General features: G+C 30.8%; 3 protein-coding genes across 3 annotated transcripts in view; 1 reads left to right on the top strand and 2 right to left on the bottom strand.

The window, feature by feature from the left end:
- The window catches only part of LOC111031058, a 92,684-nt gene that overhangs the window by 51,640 nt on the left and 16,497 nt on the right, over positions 1-24,547 (bottom strand). The window lies entirely within an intron of this gene.
- On the bottom strand, positions 11,723-13,522 carry LOC111031059 (leucine-rich repeat extensin-like protein 5). Its single transcript, XM_022310845.1, has 2 exons — positions 13,225-13,522; positions 11,723-13,063 (listed from the first exon to the last, which is right to left on the bottom strand). The coding sequence occupies exons 1-2, from the start codon at positions 13,234-13,236 to the stop codon at positions 11,786-11,788; spliced, it is 1,290 nt and encodes a 429-aa protein (XP_022166537.1). The 5' UTR covers positions 13,237-13,522; the 3' UTR covers positions 11,723-11,785.
- On the top strand, positions 21,441-23,976 carry LOC111031060 (cuticle protein 19.8-like). The gene is made up of 2 exons (XM_022310846.1): positions 21,441-21,546; positions 23,455-23,976. Exons 1-2 carry the CDS (start codon positions 21,532-21,534, stop codon positions 23,839-23,841), a joined length of 402 nt encoding a protein of 133 aa, XP_022166538.1. The 5' UTR covers positions 21,441-21,531; the 3' UTR covers positions 23,842-23,976.

Here is a 24,547-nt window from a genome sequence, read left to right as displayed (position 1 = left end):
TTTTTTTTTCTAAACTAAGTTACAATACCTAATTTATTACGAGAAAAATAGTATTTTAATGAATTGTTCAAGAAACCCTCTTAAACTTTACACTGTCCGATAGCCTATATTGACCATAATAAATATATTACCTACCTATATTAAAGGTTTATAAAAAAAAAAAAACTTGAAAATAAAATCGACTATAAGTACACGTTATAAGTGTTAGAAATAAAATGTATAATACATTATATTTCGGTGATTTCAGAGAAATTTCTCTTTGTTGGAATACAATAATAACTATTGACCGACAGATATGGAGTACATTATTGTGTCTGGAATACGATTTTATTTTTGAGGATATAAATAAGATTTTTTAAATTTACATATAGTTCTTAGGGTTTTGACTACCCACTCAAATAGAAAAAATGACGTTGATTTGACTACCTATGTAAAATCTATAATGTAATATTAAAAAACTATTGCAAATACATTTAATAGGAAAAACTATTTTTCAAGCGATATTTTTCTTGTTCACCAATTATTATAATAACTGTATAACAAAAAATATTTTTATAATAGTCACTGTTGTCACTTATAAGTTATAAGTTGTAACCTCTCAAATAAAAGGACAGATTCTCGGGAAAAAAAAGAAAAAGAAAGTACAACATTTGACCCGATGTTCGTGTAAACTATTTTTATTCGAAGTAAACGACAACGGTGACACCGGCGATGGTTGTGCATCGATTTTATACCTCAAAGTACTTTCCAATTTTCAGTGAACGTGACTTTGAAAAGACGGCTGTGGTGGTGGCGTTAATAGTTGACCGTGGAAATCTAGTATTTGGTACGAATGCGGTAAATTTGTTTCGTGACCTCTGCCGTTGACTTATATTAATAGTCATCGGCAAAAACAGATCTACAATTCGATTTTATTTTCGTCGTTAATTATTCGAATAGTGCCTTCGACTACTCTAATTGTTCCACTCGCTAATCGTACTGATTTTCGCGATACGATAGTTCCAAATAATAATTATAGGAACCAATTCACCGGCCCACTACACTCTACTTTTGAACTTGGAAGCTGCATAATATATACCTATAATATTTTAACGTAAAAGCAGATTTAGTTCAAAACTGTCGACCTGATCGATTCCGATGGCCTTTATTACTTAACCATGACCCTAATCTCGAAATAAATCAATCAATTATGTTTCCCTGCAAGCAAATTAAAGGATTTTAACGTTAATAACAATTATTAGTTGTTGCTCTGTACAACAATGATGGCTGGAATTTATCGGGTCATCCTGAAAAATGTGTTTTTTTATTAACTAGCAAAAATATTTTACTTAAAAATTTATATTGTTATAATTACGTATACTTTGTTAACAGCATGTCTGTATGTATCCTTTGAAAATCTCAAGTCTAAATTATTTTTAAAAAATAAAAAAATAGTTCGAGTTTGTAATAATACATACATTACTATTTTAAAAATCGGGGTTGTATAAAAATATAAAATCGAAAAACTGATCATTATGCTTGTCTGAAACATCACCAGACACAAATCCGAATCATTCCCTATAACTGCTTTGAGTAATAATTGCATAATACATGTTTAAAATTGTTTTTGTATTATTATTTAAAATAAAATATTTACAATCTGTAGCTTGTGTAAAATAAGCAAACTCGATACATACAAGAACAATGAATTTAAAAACATTACTTGGCCATAATAAGAAGGGAGACTGGAGAAGGTATCCATTGATAGAACCCTTTAAAATTATAATAGACAATACTCATGTATAATATAAATAAACACACCGATATGACACAAAGCTCGACCTCGAAATGAATACTGTTCTTAACAGACTTCGTATATTGGTCACACCAGAATCACTCACGGTTGCCTGATAGCCAGGGAGGAGCCCCCCCTCCCATTTGTCAAACCTGTTGAACCGTGTTAGCCATCAAACACTTAGTAGGAGGCTGTTTAATGTACAACCAAGAACGGATCGAGTACAAGATATCCCGCAATCTATATAGACATCACTCTCGGAGCTAATCAAGAGAAAAAACCTAGATATAATTAATTTTACGAAACAAACAAAATTGTTCAGTCTTATATATAAAAAAAAATGCAACCCAATATTATAAAGATTATCTTTTTAGCTAACCGTCACAGTTCATAACTCGCTGGCTCACTAATGGCCTTTATTGCCGATGTTATTTTTGAGATCAATAAAAAAAAAAAACTTCGTGAATTCGAATTTTCTCAACAGTGTTACTCTACATTATTCTAACACTCCTACTATTTTCAAAATGTAAGTACATTTTTATTTTATCCAACATCTGTTTTCGATTTATTTGACAATAGGCTCGGCCACGCGCGAAGGGCGAAAGTATCGCGACGTTTGAATCACGTGTTATAATAACACAGTCGCAGCTGGTGAGTCGGCAGCCGCAAAAGTCGTGATCGAGAACGGCGCGTTTGTGCGCAAAAGTCAAAAGTTCTTTTGTGCATGTAAAACATTTTTGTTCAAACATTTTTTTTTTCTTTCGGAATTATACACGAACAACGGTAGATGGAATATCTGCATATTCGCGTATATAGTGAAACTATCAGGACGTATGTAAATAATGATATTGCGTTAACAAAAAACGGTATGGGAAGAAAAAGGCGAAACGGAATAATCGAAAATGTTGCCTTTTGACTCATCGTCGTCGTGTCGAAAAGGAGACGGGAACGCATTAAAAAAATCCAAACATTTTGTAGTGAGCAATTAAAATTAGATTCACTGTTGCGTATAACTACACCAGAACCAATAAATATAATGTATCTGCAGAATTGTATAAAAGCAGGATACTCTAAAGCGGATCTCCGTGTGTAGTTTAATGTTGACTACGGTTAACTAAAACACACACACACACACACATACACACACACACACTGTTATATTTTTTTGACGCCTTAGGGAATTCCGTAATAAACATGACGATAAAAATATAAACAAGCTGTACCTAAATCAAAATATTTATACATTTCGTAACTTGGCATTAGGGTCCGAATTACATGGTTTTAAAATAAAAAATAACTTCAGCTTGGATGTGCAATGAATTCGATGTTGGTAGAATATTATGATATTATGTCTAATTTTACTATAAAATAATAAGATAACATAATTATTATAATTAGATATTATTTAATTATAAGAATAATAATAAGAAGAACGTAACTACTATATAGTTACATTTGTTAATAATTTCAAAACTAAAAACAAGTAAAATACTCAATATAATAATATAGATTCGTAGAAACGGAGCAACTATTAAAATATTTCATATATTTTGGATATAAATTACGTACTCTTGTAGTGATTAAAATTAAAAAAATAAAGATAAATTTAAGTAAATTTAATATACAATATGAAATATGAACAGTCAAAGCAGGTAGGTATATGATATCAATTATCAACCGACAAAGCTTTTTTTGATTGGACAACTCGTTTTTCTAACTGGTTAGATGGCAAATTACTTTTTATACATACTTATGAGTCTAGGTTTCTGAAATTTCTCAATTCTTTAATTTAGTTAAAATAGTTGGTGAAAATAATAAACAAAGTTGGAATAAATGTTAGAAGTAAACATTTTTTTGTAGTCATACAAATTTAAAACACGCTTGTCCGAATTTAAAGTAATACGTTAAGACAGTTAAGTTAATAATTATGTAACCAAAATAATTGTTGGTGATGGTTTATTAATTGAATTTAATGTTCGTCGGTGGCGGTAAATTGTGTTCGGCAGTATTTTGCAGCTACCGCGGCGACGCCGCCAAGACGAAATAATTTTCTCCCGACCGTTGAGCTGACCTTACACTCGCTTTAAACAGTGCATTATAATGAACATTAGATGATTAGAAATAAATATATTATTAGTTATTACATGGTCCATACAGTAAGTATGTAAGGACTACGAATAACTATTCTGTTGCCGACCTTAGCGATCGGTACCCACGGGACATTAGGATTTTTGAAGTGATTACAAAAATAAATACTTCATACAAAAGTTGCTTTTTGTTTTTAAAACTTAAGATGTTTCCGTACATTCAACAAAACTTGGTTTTAAATGTCTATAACTAGTTGGCAGATATTAGCAAATCATAATGTTTAGTGTGTTTAATAGTTGAGATCAAAACTTATCTTTTTTTTCTTTGCCCCAAAATTTAACGCTTACTTACTTTCACAGTTTCGACGATTTTGTTATGACGTATTGATCATACGATCGTTTTAATTCTTATGACAGCTGTACTAAAAATAGCCTAATTAGCATACAAATTATAATATCTTATTTCAGTAACTATGTGTTATTGAAGTTTATTAAAATGATTTTAAAAAATACCATACACTTTTATTTCATTTTATTCTACATCGTCTGAATGTTATATAAGATTATCTGATACTGTCAAACAGATTAATGATTATTATGAGAGTCCGATGGGTGTTTAAAACGATTTGCATCATAAAACAATTCATAACAAACTACGAAACGCGTTGAAGTTCACAAAAAAAAAAAAAATATACAAAATTATTTAACTGTAAATCGTATGCAAGAATATTAAATTTTAAAAGTTGTAGATATTTATATATGTGTCGGAAAAAAACTGTAAAATCCTATAATTAAATTCTAACAGTATAGTGGTACCTAGTATATGATAATAATACAAACATTGTATACCTATAATAATATACCTATTATAATATTATGCATCTACCCAATTTATTTGACTGAATCCGTGCGGTAAAATTCAGTAAAAATATTGAAATACTGTACATTATTATCGAGAACACGTACGGATTTATCCGTGTGCAAGACAATGATATTCGAGTTACCGTGATAAAAGGGAAAATGCTAATAATAATTTGATGGTGCACGTGCAGTACGTAGCCTGTATGTAATGGGCATACGCGTGATCGTTAGAAAACTAATAGCGCGTTCTCGTCTCGTCTCGTCTCGTCACTCCCTCTCTTTCAGCTCTCTGAATACAAATCACAACGGCTTACTATCGGCTACAATATTGTAATATTATTATATTATTTTGTGCGTGTGTAATGTTTGCCGAATAAAAAAATAAATATGACACACTGCGCGTGGGTATGTTATTTTAATGTTATTTATAGACGTGCCCCGGATCCATTACGTTATCGTTATCGGTACCGAACTGGTGGACATTTAAATTATGTTTTTCGTCGATATGTTTTGACCAAAGAATCACTATCCGCGTGATGTCGTGCCAGACATTTTACATTCTTGATCGTCAGAAAACTAATAGTGTGTTCTCGTCTCTCTCTCTCTCTCTCTCTCGGCTCTCTGAATACAAAACACAACCAGCTTGCCATTTGGTGCAATATTATCATATATCTTGTGTGTGTAATGTTTGTCGAATAAAAAAAAAATATGACCCACTGCACATAGGTATATTATAATACTACTAAACGATACACCAGAATCCATTACATTATTATATTATTATTATTATTATTATTATTATGATACCGAGCTGATGAACGTTTAAATTATGTTTTTCGTCGATATATTTTGACCAAAGAATATACGCGGAACGCCGTGCCAGACATTTAAGATTCCTGATCAAATATTTAACCTCGTTTCAACCCTCAAGAGTCTAGACTCTAGATACTCGCATTAAAAGTTTTTAACTTGATATTACCTATGTATACTTATATAATAGTATGTAACCTTAATAAAAATCAGTATCTTGTTTTTATTCAATATTTGCTACCTATGCGTATTTTTGTATTAAACTTATTTTATATTATTATTATATTTTGCTTAAAAACTATATTTTTTAACATTTTTTTTTGTTTTGATAATCGGTTTAGTTAATTCATACATAATATACATACATTTGTACATGAAGATAATATTTGCTATTCATGCTTACCAAGTACTAGTAGGTATAAGATAATATTATTTGATTTGTGATTTAGATTACTCAATGTATGTAAATATCAAGGCGAGCAAATTCTAGTGACTACCAACAAATTATCACACGAATTTAAATCTATTGGTGTATCTATAATCTATTTATAGTTTATACGCTCATTTCATAAATTGAGCTTTTCTCTTTGTGAAAGGACTACGGAGAATCGCAAGTTATATAACTTTTAAATCATTTACAATGCATATAATATTTACACCCAAAATAGAAATAATGAGTTACACGTACTAATCACTGATTATTATACAAATATACCATTTACATTGCATAATATTATATCATTGTATCCGTTATGCGACCACTATCAGATCTGTTTTTTTACATTTTTATTTTACATGTTCTAGAATTGTTCATATTATTAATTATTATGTTGTCATGGTATTAGCTAATGCGCAGATGGTTATCAATTAAACAGTTAAAACATTTAGGTATAATTATAGATATAATGTTATTGAATGTATCACACTGTACTGCGATGATTATGTTTATTTCAAATACCAAATATCTTATATAAACATGAATATGCATATTATATATTTTTTCACAATCTGTATAAAAAGTAAATTGTTGAAATAAGCGAAATTGTTGTGTTAAATAGGTGGTTATTTAGTCTTTCGCTAAGAATCCATAAATTAATGAAACTCAAAAGCATACAGGTAGAAATATTATTATTATTTTAGTTTTTTTTTTCACAATTATGTGTATTTAAAACTTTTAGAGCGAGTACATAATATATTATGATATACAAGTACATTTTGTATAGCAATAGCTATAGTAAATGCATTTTGTCCTTATACTTACAATTATTTTCGTTCACATGTGACAACAATGTAATAGCCACCGGATTACTCTATTTTGTGACAAAATCCTTAGCGAATTTCAATATTTGTTTTTCTGATTGAAAAATTAATGAACCAGAGCCCGTTTTCCAGAGTCCCTAATAAAGATTTTCCGAGTGATTGGTATTCCCAAAAAAACACTTTTTGTTCGTTTCTTTTATTGTTTCTGTTTAAATACCCCTATGGATAGCATTATAGGCTAGGTATAGGTTATAGCAATGATCGTTGCCAAAGTGAGTACTGCGTGGGTACGCCGTATATTTAAATAAATAAATAAACACGACAATAATTATGTAAGTAATTTCGAAGAAACGGTTTTCCACAGAATTTATCAGACTTCTCGTCGACTATAATATTATTGGCGTGAGTGTATGACGCACAACAAACATAAGTAATGCGTGTTTTAATTATTTAGTTACATTTCGTAGTAATTTTCCAAGTAATACGTTAAACGACTGATATTATTTAACTTATAACTTATATAGGTCATGCCTAGGTTCGCTAGACCGTTATTGTGATTTGTAAACGAGAATCAATATAACGACGACCAACCATAATATCATTATTGCGTATTGAAATGTCCCATACTTACCAGCGAGTGGTTCTCAAACTTTTTCATTCGTAAAGCCATTAAGTTTCTAAAAAAAATCTATGGAACCCAAAAATCAAGGAATATTAATTTTTTACCAACTAGACTCGTTTTCTCGACTATTAGGAACTAATTTAAAGTAAGTAATTAAATGAAATATTATAATGTAGTATTCAGTATAATAAATTATAAATGTTATTATTCTCAGATAGTATAATATATAGTGTAAATGTTTCAATATGACGTGACTATATCCTGGTATACGTGTAACCCATTATAATGTAATAATGTCGATTCGGTTTAATCCGGGTTGATTCTCGTGGCCCCTAGTCCCTACATCATTCTACGAGCCCTAAACTATACTGGAGGACTAAGCTGTGCCCAGTGTTTGAGAACCACTGCAAGTCGATGATATACATCAACACTGTTTTGTAGACGTATACGATTTTTACAGTCAAGTTATTTACGGTGGATGTTTGAATGACATATACGGTTCCACGATTTCCGTGACCGATTGGTGAACCGCGGTAACCACGGTCGCCATTTTTCTATGCACTCCGCACAGGTATTCATCTATGGCCAATGGCTCGATTAGCCTACAAACTATAAAGCAGCTAGCGGAAGTCGTACTACGGCAGAAGGGGAAAAAAGGAAGGACAAACGGAATCCTAATAATTAATGTCCACAATGTTTTTATTGGAGTTCGATCACTGGATCAAGCTGCATAGTGTTGATGGCACGGGTTAAACGAAACTTTCTTTTTATCAATGGCAATACTGTTGATTCATTGAGTGTTGTAATTTAGTTGTAAATTGTATTGTCAAATATATAATAAGTACGTTTATTATTGTAGGTACGACAAAAAAAAAACAGATTAATTGAACTAAGTTAGAAGAAGTTAATTAATCTTTTTTAATTACCTTATGTTTCACTCATAGTAATTGTACAACATTCAACTATATTAAATAATATCTACATATTATTTTATTTCAAAATCCACCAACTAGATACTATTTCCTTTAGGCCTATAAAATGTAATTAAAAATTATAAAATTTATATTTGTAAGTAAAAAATCATGTTACTGTTCTCAGAAAAAAAAAATTGTTTGTACTTTGTATACAATAATATTTGCAGTAGGTACTTAAATTTATTAAATGTTTGAACGTACTTAGTGTTTTTGAATATATTCAATTCACGAAAACTAATAATACATCCTCTGTATCAAATTTAATGTAACTATATATAATAGCAGTAGTTTTAGGTCTGAACATCTTTATTGTATTTATCATTGTTTTATAATTTGGCATCATAATAATATTAATACACTACTATTCCGCAATTCATCACTGATGTGACTATAGAGCTATATTATGTGATTGAAGAGGGGCGAATCGCTTTATTCAGACGTTCGGACATTCAGTCTGTTATTCCTGTTTTTGTTTTGATGTACATTCTGATGTTCCGTCTGTTATTCTTGTTTTTGTTTTGATACGTATATTAAGTAGATCTACATAGACTACATTAATTATTATATAATACAAGTAGAGACACGAAATATAACACAGAACATCAAACTAACTTCATTGACACAAAAACCACTATGTGCTGAATTTACGATTTTGAGGTATTATGTCAATGGATACAGAAAAAAATTAGCTATAATTTGATAATATTTCCTGATGATTTCCTCATTGTAGAATCATAAGAAATAAAAATAAAACCCCTCATGTATAACATACTATAAACAGGTTATGAAATACCTTCTATGCCATTAAAATGTATAATATGACACCAAATATAATATCATTAAAAAACCTCCTTTAAATGTAAGCTTAAGCTTGAATAAGACATACACTAATAAAATCTTCAATGTGGCAAAACATTGAAAATATAATAAATGTACCTACAAAATATCGAATATTTAAACAAAATGTATTGAATTATCAGTCCATTTTTTTTCATAATGAAATTATTTGTAATAGATAGATTTTAAATTTTTAAATTTTTTTCTGTAATAGTTTACAATTTTTTTAAAACATTTGACCATGTGCCGAAAAATGTAGTTGTAGGCTTTTTTGTGTCAAAAATAGATTCTACCTATGACGAATCATGTCCCATCTTAAACTATATATATATTATGTATTATATTATATTATTATTATATATTATATATTATTATTATTATTATAGTATAATACTATTTCAACAAAAATGATAACTAATAAGTATATATATTATATAATATATAACCTATAATGTTATATTATACTGTTATTCATTTTAACTTTTACAAGTTTTTTTTCATTGTGTCTATGTTCAATGTTGCGTACTATCAAAATATTATTACAATTATATATTTTTTTAACAATGAAATGTAGTTTTAATTAAAAAAAAAACAATATTAACATATCGTTATGATGTAGCTTACGCTGCTACATCTGGACGCAAACGAAATTATTGTTTATTTTTGTAATCGATTTAGGTGATTTATAATATGATTTCGATTTGTTTTGCAGCGAATATACATTAGACACTATATTAAATACCTATAATACATACGTTATAGCTGTATCGAAATTGAAGTTATCCGATCATGCGGTCTTACCTACCGCGGTAAGTGACTATATATCACACTCAGGTATATACTCATTATTCAGAGTGGTTTTATCGACAAAATGTGATCAGACGGCAAACAACTACAAACAAACAACAAGTATATCGACCAAGCCATGTACGCGGGTTGAAATCGAAACGTTTAACGTGTCAATACTTACATTACTCGGAGACGATAATGACTGTCCGCAGAAATTTACTATATTGTACAAGTGCTGCAAAGCTATCGCAATAATAACACAGACAAACACACGTGGTCGTTTTACTGCAATATAATATAGGTGTATAGTAATAATATGACTTTTCTCACTGTATTTACAATGCGCATCAAAATTGATCATTCCAACTATTTCACGAAACATATTGGTTCCGTGTACACGCCGCCATCGAATGATATTGTGTGCAAATACGCGAACGCATCCATTATAATACTATCATTATCATTATTATTATTGTTTTACTCACGGACCACGACAGTAACTCTGTTTGGCGGTAAAACAAACATAATAATATGGATGGTGTGGTTACTAATAATTATTATTCCAATAATAATAATTGTCCTTTTCTGTCAAGTGTATAGTGCACGTGGGCGATAATATTATTTACGCGCCCCGCACGTTTGGTCAGCAGAAATGTTTTATGTACCCGACGGTTTTATAATAATAATTAATAATAATAATAATAATGATATAGTGATAGAGGAGTTAATATTATTATTATGCCTGTAAAACTGATTACGTATTATGTTTACGATCGTTCAATATTTTTGTTATACAGCTGCAGTAGGTAAAACCAATAAATATAATAATATAAATAGTGTTCTTCCCGCGTGCCATTGAAAAAAGCCTGAAGTTTTCCATTATTCGACAGTTTCAATATTTTAATCTTTGTTATGTATTATTATTACGAACTACTCGGTGTGAATTGAATTTAATTACAGTTTACAACAAGCAATATGCAATTTTGTGTACAAAAAAATATCGTTTTAGCTTATCTCCTTCTAATTACTTATATCAAATGAATAATCGGTCGAGCAAAGAAACGTATGGTGTTATTGGTAAAAATAAAAAGCTTCAAAATGATAACGATAAAAAATAGTAAACATTATTTTTTTTTCAGACACGTTGTTTTAAAATGACAGCGAATTATAAAACATTATTATTTTCAAAAAAAGTTAAAACTTTTTGAAATAATGAGATAAGACACTTGAAAATTTGATCACCTGGTATGTAGAAGATAACGGTTCACCGAATTAATTTCCGGAAAATGTGCATAATATAGTTTTCGAAAGAGTAAAGTTTTTTTTAAACTTCACATAAACTCTGTTTGCATTCAAAACATTATTTATCATGCATTTACATTATTTTAAGGCCTTTCATGGAAATTTTCTTCATATGGATATAACATTATATTATTATATTTCATATATAATATTATATTGTAACAATAACGAGACCGCATATGGGTGGTTATTATACTTCCGAGCGGACAAACTACTGACTAACGGAGACCTCAGCGACAAAGTTCTATTTATAAATTTATCACTTTACACATTGCTACATTAATAGGTACATAACAATATCGTGTACAAAAGGAGTATAATATTATAACCAAAGAGGGAAGAAAATGACGAAAAACAACCATTTAGTTGTATTAAAAACATTTTATAATATAATAATAAGCATAATTATAATTATAATATATTATTGTCACAGGAAAACAAGTCGAAAAATGTGGGTCAGTGACGACGACTATTTGTCGCATGGTTGTTCCTGGGCTGCGTCATATTGTCCTGAATTGTGTACTTGGGTCACAGAATCCAATTGGGGCTGGTATACTGTGGAATAGTACTGTGGACTGGCCGCGACGTAGCGCAATTGACCGGCGGCCGACTGTTCGCCACTGTTCCAGTGTTTGGCGTACTGGTACGAAGTCGCTGGAGACGACGAACTGCGGTACGCGTACTGGGCGGACGGGGCGTACACAAGTCCAGCAGCGGCCTGCTGCAGGGGAGCATTGGCTCGCACCTGCACGGGGTAGGCCATCTTCAAGGCGATCGGTGCTGCGGGGGCGGGTGCGTAATATTCTGGTGCTGCGGGGGCGGGTGCGTAATATTCTGGTGCTGCGGGGGCAGGTGATGAGTAATATTCTGGTGCTGCGGGGGCGGCCGCGTAATACGATGGTGCTGCTGGGGCGGCTGAGTAGTACTGGGGTGCGGCGATGGCAGCGACTTTAGCGGGAGTCTGCGGGTGGTTGACGAACGATTTGTGTGAGTAAGACGAGGCCTGTCGGCCGTACGACACGAGTTGGGCGGACTTGATGATTTTGGACGGGGCAGCTTGGACCTGCACGATCGGAGTTGACAGTCTGGACGCGACTTGAGGTGCTGGACTAGCGGCGAAATATTCGGGACGTGGTGCGTACTTTTGGAGGGCAGCGTACTTGGGAATAGGAGTGTATTCGGGACGAGGAGCGTATATCAGTGGTTCGGCTGCGATTTTCGCTTCCAAAATCGGAGCGGCGGTCACGGTGATCGGGGAGGCGAATTTGGGAAGAGGAGTGTATTCGGGACGAGGAGCGTATATCAGTGGTTCGGCTGCGATTTTCGCTTCCAAAATCGGCGCGGCGGTCACGGTGATCGGGGCGGCGTACTTGGGAAGAGGAGCGTATTCGGGACGAGGAGCATAAATCACTGGTTCGGCCTCAATTTTTGTTTCCAACAATGGGGCGGCGGCCACGATTCGGGAAGAATCAAAGTCGGAGCGCAAAATCGGTGCTGGAGACGAGGACACATATTCAGCGTTCAGGATCGGTCCTGGGGTCACTGAGATGATTGGTTCGGAAACAAAGCTCTTGGAGACAATTACCGGTTTGACGTCGTCATATACCACCTGGTCATTGCATGCTTTGGCCTCCCGTTGTTCCTGGAGTTCGCCGGTGATCGGATCGTTCAGACTGTATCCGTAGTTGTATGATCCCGAATTGGCCGAAACCATCGCCAAGCAACTCGTGGCCAACATCAAACAGATCTACACAAGAAGAATATATGAACATAATTGCGTTACCGAGATTGCTGCAGTGTGACCGGTAAAACGTTTTTAGTTTAATTTTGTTTAGCCCTTACTGAGCTCAAACGATGAAATGAACTCGGTAGAAGTCCGGACACTTAAAACAAAATATATTCACTTACCTGGGCGTTCATAGTGGCTGCCGTTGTTGTTGGTTAAATTGAAATGGAAAATAAAGCACGATTTGCGATTGTCGAACTACACGAGAAAGTATTACGAGTTGGTATGTTGATGCAGTAGTTAACCTGTTGAGAGACCAAACTTTGACTGTGATAGGAAAGATGATGACTGGCGCTTATATACTGTCATATTGTGGTGAACCTTCCGGATGTTTTTCATGTGGGGATTAGAAAAACACGAAGACCTTGTATTTCATACGAAATCGATTATACTATACTAGATACCAAATAGTATTCGAAATTGTACCTAACAACATCGCGTCGGCTATGTCATGACCAGAAGCGTATTAAAATTGGTTTTAATATGACATTAAGCTCTTGTGTAATCTGAGAAGTTTTTCAATGATACATTTTTTTTTAAATATGTGTCATTTCATTATTTATACTTTGGAGCGTAAAAATGCATCTATTCCTTCTAGAATATTGTATTATTAAAAATAGTTATGACAAGCATTTTTTTTTCATTTTTATTCAGTGATTATTATGTTAGCTTGTCTTGTAATCGTCAAAGTTTAAAATATCTGAATATATTTAACGTTTCACTCGTTTAAGTTCACGATACATTTTAGATTACATACACAACATGTCTTAATAATATTTACTCATCAAGTATTTAGTACTTTGATTCTAGAAAAGATCAATTGCATTATCATGCCAGTCGGAAAAAACTGTATCTATTATAATTGGTATAGGTAACTCTACATTATAACAGTTTATAGATGAATACCTACGCGAATCATCACCAATGTTTAGCAATTAATTCAATTAATGTTTTACGTATGTACCCATACGTAAATACATGATAGGTACAAATGGATAATGTATATAGGAAATATTGGTTAGTAAATATATTATTGAATATATTATTATTATTTATTATATATTACTTCTTGAGGTATGTTTTGTTTAGGAAATTAAGTCGTTTACGATTAAATCGCTGTAATTGTTGACAAATGACAAATGCATAATTTACGTAAAAGCATTCTATATTATTGCGTATGGCCGACAGAAATAAGTTTACACGTGTTTAGAAAATTAAATAATGTACGTATGTAAAATATAATAATGTGATCTAAGTATAATTAAAGGAGTAAAGGACTACATATTTTGAAAATAAGACTTCAATTCAATTATAATAGATAATAATTGGTTTGGTTGAATGAAAATAATCCTTACTCACCTAGAAGGTTAGCCTAATAGATGGACAACTTTTTAAACGCTCGTTGTCCCATATTGTCATGGTATGTGTTGTAAATAGTCATTAGTGAGTGAATATTATAATAATATATACATCAAATAACCATCATTTAGTAATTTACAATAACAATTAATAATGCTAAATATTATAGGTACAAAGTACCTAGGCAGAAGTCCGTGGCGAACGAAATATTTTTCATGGGAAGCGGGAAAAACATTGAAAACTAAACATTATTTTTTTATTAGGGGAACCCGTAGCAACATAGGCCTTTGGGTGTAGGGTGGTACGGTAGGGAGTTTTTTTGTATATGTTTAGTAGGTTTTTATGTTGGTAGGTTTGTAACACCTATTTGTGTATGTTTGGCAAGGATGTGTTGCTAAAAGCCCACGTGGTCACCCATCCGCGGGAGCTAGCAACGTCGCCCTGCACCTACACAAAAAGTATTTCTGCAGATTCAGCGTACGACCGCCCTTCACCAAGCCGCCGAATAACAATATTGTATTTATTTTATTTGTGATTAATAATGGAAAACCTTTTATTAATATTGTTTTAAACTTTGATACGTCGTGTAGTATATTTTGATATAAGATATAATAATTATAGAAATGTGTTGATATAATTATAATTTATAGTATAATATAAACACATTATGCTTATACATTTATATATTGAAGCGAAACATATAACATATTTACTTTATACCAACCTGAAGTTTTACTCAAAAGTAACAATATATAAATAAAATATAAAAACTAACTCTGCAAAGTAAACCAACATTTAGAAATATTAAAAAAAAATTGTTGTATATAAGATTAATAAATATTTCCAAATTTTGATTTCGTTTGTGAAGTTGTAGTCATTCTGGTCAACAAACAGGCACGACCTTCAGCATTATTCTTACAACTAAGAACTTGCGGTTGTCCGACAACAGGAATAATAGTATTATTATCATCGTGGTAGGTATTCTGATTCGACTGTGACAGACAGCCTATAAGTGTCACATCTTTTGCGTTTCAGCCCTCAGGTACAGATCAAGTTCGATATTATTGCCTTTGTATATGTATGCACTGTGCATTTTTAGACTGAGTAAAACGTTGAAAAACTCAAATGTTAGTATAAAATGTCGGTATTTTCTATTTCGTCCAAATGATTTCAATACAAACAACTGCGTTATTCGTAAATTGTCTCATGTTGTGTTAATAATATTATTACTATGCACTCGTACTTTATAAATATTGATATTTTAATCTGCATACAGTGTTCATGCGGGTGCGACGTTTGTGTGCGATAAATAAATTCCAGTATAATATTTCTATTATAATATTTTTATTCGTTTAATCGTGCGTGCAAATCGGCAAATTGTCTGCGACAAGCTGATACACTCCGGACAGGTCGGCGGTGTGTTGTAAGACGAGCCGTGCCCCTCGCGTTTTTTTTTCGGTCCCGACCGGACTGCATAATACGATATCACATTATAATAATATATTACGATGTAACTCTGTGTAAGTATGTAACACACGTGGGGCGCACAGCTCGTATAATTCGTATAGTTTTTCCGCTTTCGCGGATGAGAGGTCATAATAATATACGAAAAACGCAATATAAACAGAAAGCCAACTTGCACACGCACCGCGTTGTAAATGACATTAACGGACTTACGAGTTGCTGTACGTCCCCGAATGTTTCTTAATTCGCGATGTTAGACAGACAGCGTTATTGTTTTTTGTTCACAGACAAATAATCGTAACGCGGTATGATAATAATAATCATTATGCATTTATAACGCTCGGATATCTGCGACTACAACGACAGAACACGAAATCTTTCGTTACCGATAGACCGAAGACACACCGTCCATTTCTTATATTCTCAAACTGTGTTTTGGCTGCGAAATACAAATTATATGCTTTTTCGTTTATTGTAACTCGATGTCTCTGAAATAAGTGCTTATTGCTTACACCTCCCTATAAACACCGATAATACCGATAACTGTGGTTACACTGTAGATTTAACCTATCGTATGGTCGCTACTTAACCGTTATGTGTCTAAGAACTCTGAATACGAGTTATGCTATGAATAACAAAGTAAATTGAGGAAAAATATTCGTATACGATTGAGAAACAACTTTTCCGATTATTTGTACAAATATTGTACAAAGAAAAATGTATAATTCAAAACTTTACGAAGTTTGTGGAAACGATAGCGTGCGGAACGTAGAACACGATAGTCAACGGTATATTATTATAATTGACAATGTTTGACCAATACAAGTACATTTTTTATTTTTTGGCTTTTACAGTTTTACTCTCAAACATATTTAGTGAACATGAACGAACAATCATTTTTTCACTGCATGGTAATAATTTCAATATTTCATACTATAGTAAAATCGTATACACCAACAAGTGGTATAAGAATGAATGGGCTTGAGGATTGTAAGACATTATTGTTAAATGTTTAAAGCTTTAGCACATTGCGATGCGCGATATACAGACAAAATATAAATTCATGTTTTCCTTAAACTGTATAACAATATTCGTGTGTCAAAATAATAAGGGTGGCGTAACTACCAAGTTGTGTACTCTTCTTCAAAAAACGTTTTCAAAAGAGTAAATTGTATTTTACTAAAATTACATATTATGTAGGTACATAATATCAGGGATATGATATCCCATGATTAATGGCCACGTCAAAATTAAAACGTGACGAGCATTTATGACGCGTGTAAATTATTAGATTTTTTTTAATGTAAAGCCTTTCCACCAACACGTCGACGTCATATTGGACCATATAACATACAATATACATTCACGTTTATAATACAAGACGTATAAGCTACATGTAAATAAAAATATTATATGCAATTCCGTGTTATCAGGGATCCTAGTCTCGAGAGAATTTTCACCAAAAATCTCAAGTTTACACAATAAATGGAAATCTATATAAACACCTATTTAACTCGGATATTATTTTTGATATCCACATTTGTATGATTCGATTATGTATTATAATATTTATCTAAAAATTCTCCTGAATTTGGACCTATATTATAATTGTGGCAGTGTAAGAGTTATTAATATAACAAAATACTTGAAAACAGGTGGGTACTGAAAAAATGTCACTGTCATTTCGTTTTTATTGACATTAAAAGCCCCAGTTGGAATTGAGATAATCTTTTCTGAGCTTTGGCTACTGTTTTAGTTTTTCTAATTAAAAATAAAATGTAGAGTATAATGCAGCACTCTACGTTTGCATAAAACTAGCGATGATCGTACGCCGAACTTTATAATTTAGCGTACAGCATAAAGTGTACTAACTTATCCTATCAATAGTAAGTTGTTGACTTCAAGATTTCAATAATATGTTGGCATGTTTTTTCAAACTATATGCTTATTTCCTGATTTCATCAGCTACAACATTTTAATACATATTATGACTACTCACTAACTTTGTCTTTACTTAGGCAACCAAAAGATAGTTATGAAATTAAAAAAACAAATATTGTGAATATTTTAAATTTTGATGACTCCAATGATCACATTTTAAACCAGTGGCGCCAGCATATTATATTTTTGAGGATATTTTCAACTGCAGGTTCAAAACTCAATACACTATAAATGCATATACCCACATTTATGAATCAACGATGTTTTTATTTTAGTAGTAGTATTTAGAAGTAATCAGTGATTAGACAGAAAAAGGGACAAACAAAAGTATGTATCGGTATATTTATACGCTTACGTACATACATATTCACAACATATAGTTCAATAGTTTTAATATTGTTAAATTAAAAACCATATTTAGATTTACCTGTTTATGTAGCTAATTACAATATCTATTTTGTATTTATTAATATAACTAAATATAATAACTATTTTTAAATAATAATATGTTGCTCACGCTTGAGCAACACATTTATGTTGGATACATGGCTAAATAATAATAGAAAGTCAAATTAACGACACTTGGTTGCGACATATTGTTTCAAATATATTAAACATATTTTACTATTGTATTTTATTGATCAATTTAGTAGGTTGTTTCAATTTTAGAATTTTAACTGTTACAGAAGAAAATAATACATTATATTGAATTACTCTATTGGAAATTCTTGTTTAATAGAGCAGGCCCCCATTGGCTTTAATACATTTGTACGTATAAATAATCAAGGTCAGAACAATAGAGATATTTTTCAAATATATAGTAGGTACCTATATGCCACTTATATTATGCTCAAATTTAAATGATAAAAATTATCTATTAAAATTATCTATTACTGCAGCCCATGAAAAAAACTGTAAATTGAACACTTTAAACTGTGTTTAACTAGATCTCTCAACGTTGCCATTTTCCGCTGATTATCGTGATTCATGACATTTTAATGGATATGTGTTTTTTTTTGAAAATGTTCAAAATAAATAAATTAGTCTAGAAAAATATATCGACGAATTAATGTATACGTCATATTATAAACAGTTGTATTCTTTGAATTTTAATTAAATATACACTATTGCTATTATTATTTATCAGTTTGATATTAGATGCTCGAAATTAGAGAACCCGGACAAGTCAATCGTATAATTTATGAACTTCAAAGATTTATCTGGTATTACTGTTGTACATTACAATAAAAAAAAATTGGATAGCAGTAGAATCGTGTAATGATTTTGAGAATTGAGATACGCGTAATAGTATTAAAATAGTGTTATCTAGCTTAAGTGTTTTCATAATAAATCAATTTTATATACCCACCGTTTAATACCTATATGTCATATTAAAATGTTCTTGCAATTAAATTTGATAAATATAAATTATTTAATGGTTTCATTTAATACTGTAAGGCCTAGGCACTAAATTAAATTTACTTTATTTTACATGTTAAAGATTCATAATATTACGTGTTGTTTGCCTATATTGTAATATTTTATATGACGTGTAAATATTTTTAAAAGGTTTTTTCTTTTTATTTCTTGTCATATAAATTTACTATAGTAATATTATATTTAATATGTCATAATTATTATGTTCTAATTTACTCATTACATATTGGCCAAACAATTTTTTAACATTTTAAATGGGTAGGTACATAATATTAAACTTTTAATTTTTGGTTGAAAATAGTCTGACTATCAATCATGTCTAGGATTTAATGACAAATATAATCCCATCTCAAATAATAATTTTTATTTTATGATCTAATATTTGCAAATGTTAAATTAGAAAACTAGAAACATGTACATATTTATTATTTATTTTGGGATGACCGTTTTGTACCTACATGATCAATACAATGATTATATTTGTGTTTTTATTTGTGTTTAAAGAGTAAATGCATTAGTTTTAAAACAAGTCTCAAACAATAACTTAAAAGGACATCTAGGGTTTTACAATATTAATGCAATAATGATGCAATTTCAGAAAACCAATTTTTATTTCGGCTTAAATCTTTATCGGATAAAAACGAAATCACCGGAGTTTCCTCCAGTCTTTACATACTTTTCAATAGCTTTCACCTAAACAAACATTGTCTTCCCTTCGGTATAGACTTCATTATTATCCTCCCTAGGTAAATGTTTACTATGTTTCGTTTGAAAAGTACACTCGAGAGTATTATATTATAATATAATATCGAAGTATATTATCATATCCCATATCGCGATTACAAAGTGGAAAACCATTAACCGACTAATGAATAATGATGACTACTATGAGGTTTTAGATTCTATAAAAAGTCAGTGCGATGTATAGTAATATTTGTACATACTCTATTTTGTTATTAATTTATTAGTTAATTCTATAGAACGGTGTGAATGGGTTCGTGCCATAAGTAAATTAAGTTATTATAATTATTTAACATATTTCATAATATATATTATGATAGTAAATACAAACGAATAATATTTTTCGAATTACATAAAATTAACAGAAATCGTTACTTTATGTGCACGTACATTTTAGGTATAACCTATTGTATAAAACAACTAACTTACTCCAATTAATGTACGTACCTTATCATATTAAAACTTTTTTTTAAAATTCTAATTAAAAAATCTTATGAGGAACCTTGTTTTAAATGTTCAAGTCTCAGGTGTTTAAATTCAATTTTTATGGATTAAAAGATATTTTAAATACTATTTACTATAGGAAAACTTGAGACTATGTATTTTCAATACTTTTTAGTTGTGGCGAGATCAATTGATAAAAAATCTTGTACTCAACTTTCAACAGTTGTACTAATATAAAAATATAACGTCTTTGTGGATAAAAATCGATTTCTATAGTAAGTCGATATTGACTCAAAAGTTAAGAACAATTATATACAATTGTAAAATAAATATTTTTCAATAATATAATAAAATATCCAATGTGATAGGAAGAGATTAATTCAACCTTCTATACTATTACAGTATTACTTATATTAAATCAAAGTACTAAATGGTAGTAATATAAATACACCTCAGCAATAAAGTCTCATCTCCGCTCAGAATCTTTTTTTTTTGTGCAATAATTTATCGTTGAATTCAAATTCAACTAGTCATCCATTATTACAGTGACCTACTCAATGGCGAGGTACACATGACGCCTATAATGAACAGCAGAGCGTTAATCTACTTGCTCGAATTTTTAGTCGTGTTAAATTTAGTATTTAATCATTTTTCCACGTACATAATATTGGTAGGTACCTAGGTAATAGTTTGTATCGAATATGTATAGTAAAAAATATGATGTTATTGAGTTATTCTCATTAACAGGGATGTACCATGTACCTATATGAATCTTATTCATAACAAATTATATATTATGTATATTAATTGTCAATAAATACTTTCGTTTAAATGTGTTATTTATAAACAGTAATATAACTATTTACTATTTAGTCAATGTCAAGGTCTGTTATCGGCCGAATTAACCACCACTGACACAATAAATGTACTGTTCTAGACGACTATATAAGTGCTTTCAAAAATTACATTATATTCATTACCACGAGTTGATCCATCCAAACTCATAATAATATCATTTTTAGTTAGAACATCAATATACGAACATGCAGTATATTAAAGTAAGAAACATTGATTTATTATAAATAAGACTTTGTGCTAAGTTCTTATCTTTATGCTTTATACTATATATGGCTATAAATAATATCCGTACGTTTTTCGTATAATGTTATTAAGTTAATTTCTTTAACAATATCTTTAAAAACTTCATCACAGATAATTGACAATTTTTACAAAACATAATAATGTAAAATACAGTTAATGCAATTATTTGACTCGTTTATTTTTGGTCCCTTTAATAAAATTAATAATGTTTTGTTTTTTAACACCGATATCAACAATTGTATTCTAATCTGTTGTTTTATGAATGCTGAGACTTGATTCGAATCAAGATCCATGTGGCTCCATCACTCGCTCTTAATACATTCCTGTCTGGATTTTTTTTTATTATTATTTTTATTATTACTATTATTAGTATTTTAAATCCCTGCAGGGTAATGACTCTTGCGCTTCATGACATATAAAAATATTCTTTTTCAACGCGTTAACTCCGAAATGTGTCAAGAAATAAATTCCGGTTTTTCAATTTCAACGAGCGCATATAATTTTCGCAGTAGTAGAATGTAATAAATCACGTGTTATGTCTACTACGTAATACGACCGTGTAAGTATATTGCAGGTGTGCAACTCCTTTTTTAGACGATTTAGGCACGAGAAAAAAATTTAAGAATATTCGAGACAATCGCTTCTTATTACACTATACTAAATAACATCGATCATAATTAACATCAAACTCAAACACTGGGCAAATCTTTGTTACCAAATATTATCATTATATAGTTTACTGTTTACCAGAGGTATCACCAAAAACTTTTTTTTTTGGGAGGAGGGGGGGCTGTTTTGAGCCCTTAGCCATTTCATTTTTATGACGAATTACAACTTTCGTTTTGGGCATACCTATAGTTTATTGAAACATAACAAAAGTAGGAAAATAAAAACATTGATGTATTAAGTATTAAACAATTTTTTTATAGAAAGATAGACCATCTGCCTATAATATATTTTATGATATTACTGTTATTAAAGTAGTTTATATTGCTTTTAGCCATAAGTAAAAATATACTAATACAGTTGGTTGGATTAATTTTTGATAAGCAAATTGCATTTGAAAAAAATAATTGTCTGTAGGTATACAATAAATTAATATACTTCACAAGTTGCAAGTTTCCATGAACAATATTTTTAGGTTACAAGTAATTCTACATTTTTTTAGATTTTTTTATTATAAAAAGAAATCAATAGATATTTAATATTTTTGAACTGTTATTGTAACAAATTATAGGAAATCTTATATTCAATTTACGAATCTTCGATATGAATAGAAACATTTTTATTGATATTTATAAAATAAAAACTAAAAACAATTGAAAATTTCAAATGACTATAAATAGTTCAAAATTTGTTTAATGTTTTGAAAATTGTATCGTATATAAAAATTTCTATTACAAACTTTCGGGGAAAATGTCATGAAGTATCTACTGTTAAATTTTTTAGAGTAACATCAAAAATCAAAATCGATTTTGTCAATAACAGACTTTGGGTAAAAATCTCTGTTTTTCCTTCTTTTTAACACTATAGAAGTATGTTGGGAACTATTTACTTTTGACTACTCCCAACTACTATTATTTTATCGTGAGAACGGCGTGACATTAAGTGACCTTAAGTTATTTCATTCACTGCACGTTGTCATACAATACGGTAAGAGAATTTGGAGTGTGATCTCACTGGAACCCAACATTTCGACATTACATTACGCCAAACAAAAAATAGGTCAATCAATCAATATTTGTAGTTATCGAAAAACAGATGTTAGAATTACATATTATACATTGCCTATTTTATATTATTATATCGATTATATTATATCCATTTGTTTCATTAGTTCTCATTGCTTTGATCTTCTTTCCCAGGTCACAAGTTCAGCGTTCCTGTTGGCAGTGTTAATAGTTTGTTGCACGCATCAGATAGTGTCGGCTGGATACAACTTTGGATACGGCGTGAACGATCCGTCGAGTGGTGACATCAAGGACCAACAGGAGACGAAAAACGGCGATCAACTGACTGGCTACTACAGGTTGCTGGACTCTGACGGTATGGTCAGAACAGTTAATTACCAATCGCATCCATTGACTGGTTTCACGGCCCAAGTCAGCAGAGACCCAATCGGTCTGGAAGGTCTGTCTAAATACCGTTCGGGGGAGGTGTCCCCACAACCTCGTCCACGAGTGCCACTTGTACCCAGCAACCAATACTTGCGTTATGACGATGGCACACTGGAAGGTTACCAACATTGGTGATAGGTATCCATTTTGTCTACCATTCAGAAATCAAGCTTAACCAATGTTAAAGTTCAATATCTATACCGGAATCACTGGAATATTGTAATGTGTGTGTAATAAATAATAATAATACATATTAATATTTTTATTTAATTTTTTTCACTATTATAAAAAGTATTTTTTTTTTAAATATTATACCATTGACGAAGGCTTTGTTTTGTTTCAAATCCAGAAACAATTTTCCACAGTATTTTCTGTTTTTTATTTATTACCATAATAGCTATTATAGGTTATATGCTTAATGGCTCCGTATCAAGTTTTGATTAGATAATTTATAATATCATAATCGAATGATCATACATTTAATGAATGAAAATAACTCATGTAATCAGAAATTAAAGTATTTCATATTCTAATGTTTGGTATTCACACATAATATTATAAAATTTGTTTGTATGAGAGTCGACGACTCGAGGTAAAATATAGAGTTCAAGGTTCATAAAATATCTACACAACTTAAAATTTTTGAACATATATTTGGAAAAGTAACCAATTTTCAAAGGGACTTAAGACTGATTTAATGTTTTCCGGTTATACGGTTTTTCAACATATTTACAATTACAAATCCTGTACTGACATCCTGGACATTTTATTATACTTCCGACACTAGCACACGGTAGAGTTATTAGGTTCGTGTTTATTTTTTGTGGATAATACATTATAT

Source organism: Myzus persicae, unplaced genomic scaffold (genome assembly GCF_001856785.1).
Source record: "Myzus persicae strain clone G006 unplaced genomic scaffold, MPER_G0061.0, whole genome shotgun sequence".
NCBI lineage: Eukaryota > Metazoa > Arthropoda > Insecta > Hemiptera > Aphididae > Myzus > Myzus persicae.
The sequence above is the reverse complement of the archived record's forward strand: the minus strand, read 5'-3'. Positions and strand labels throughout refer to the sequence as shown.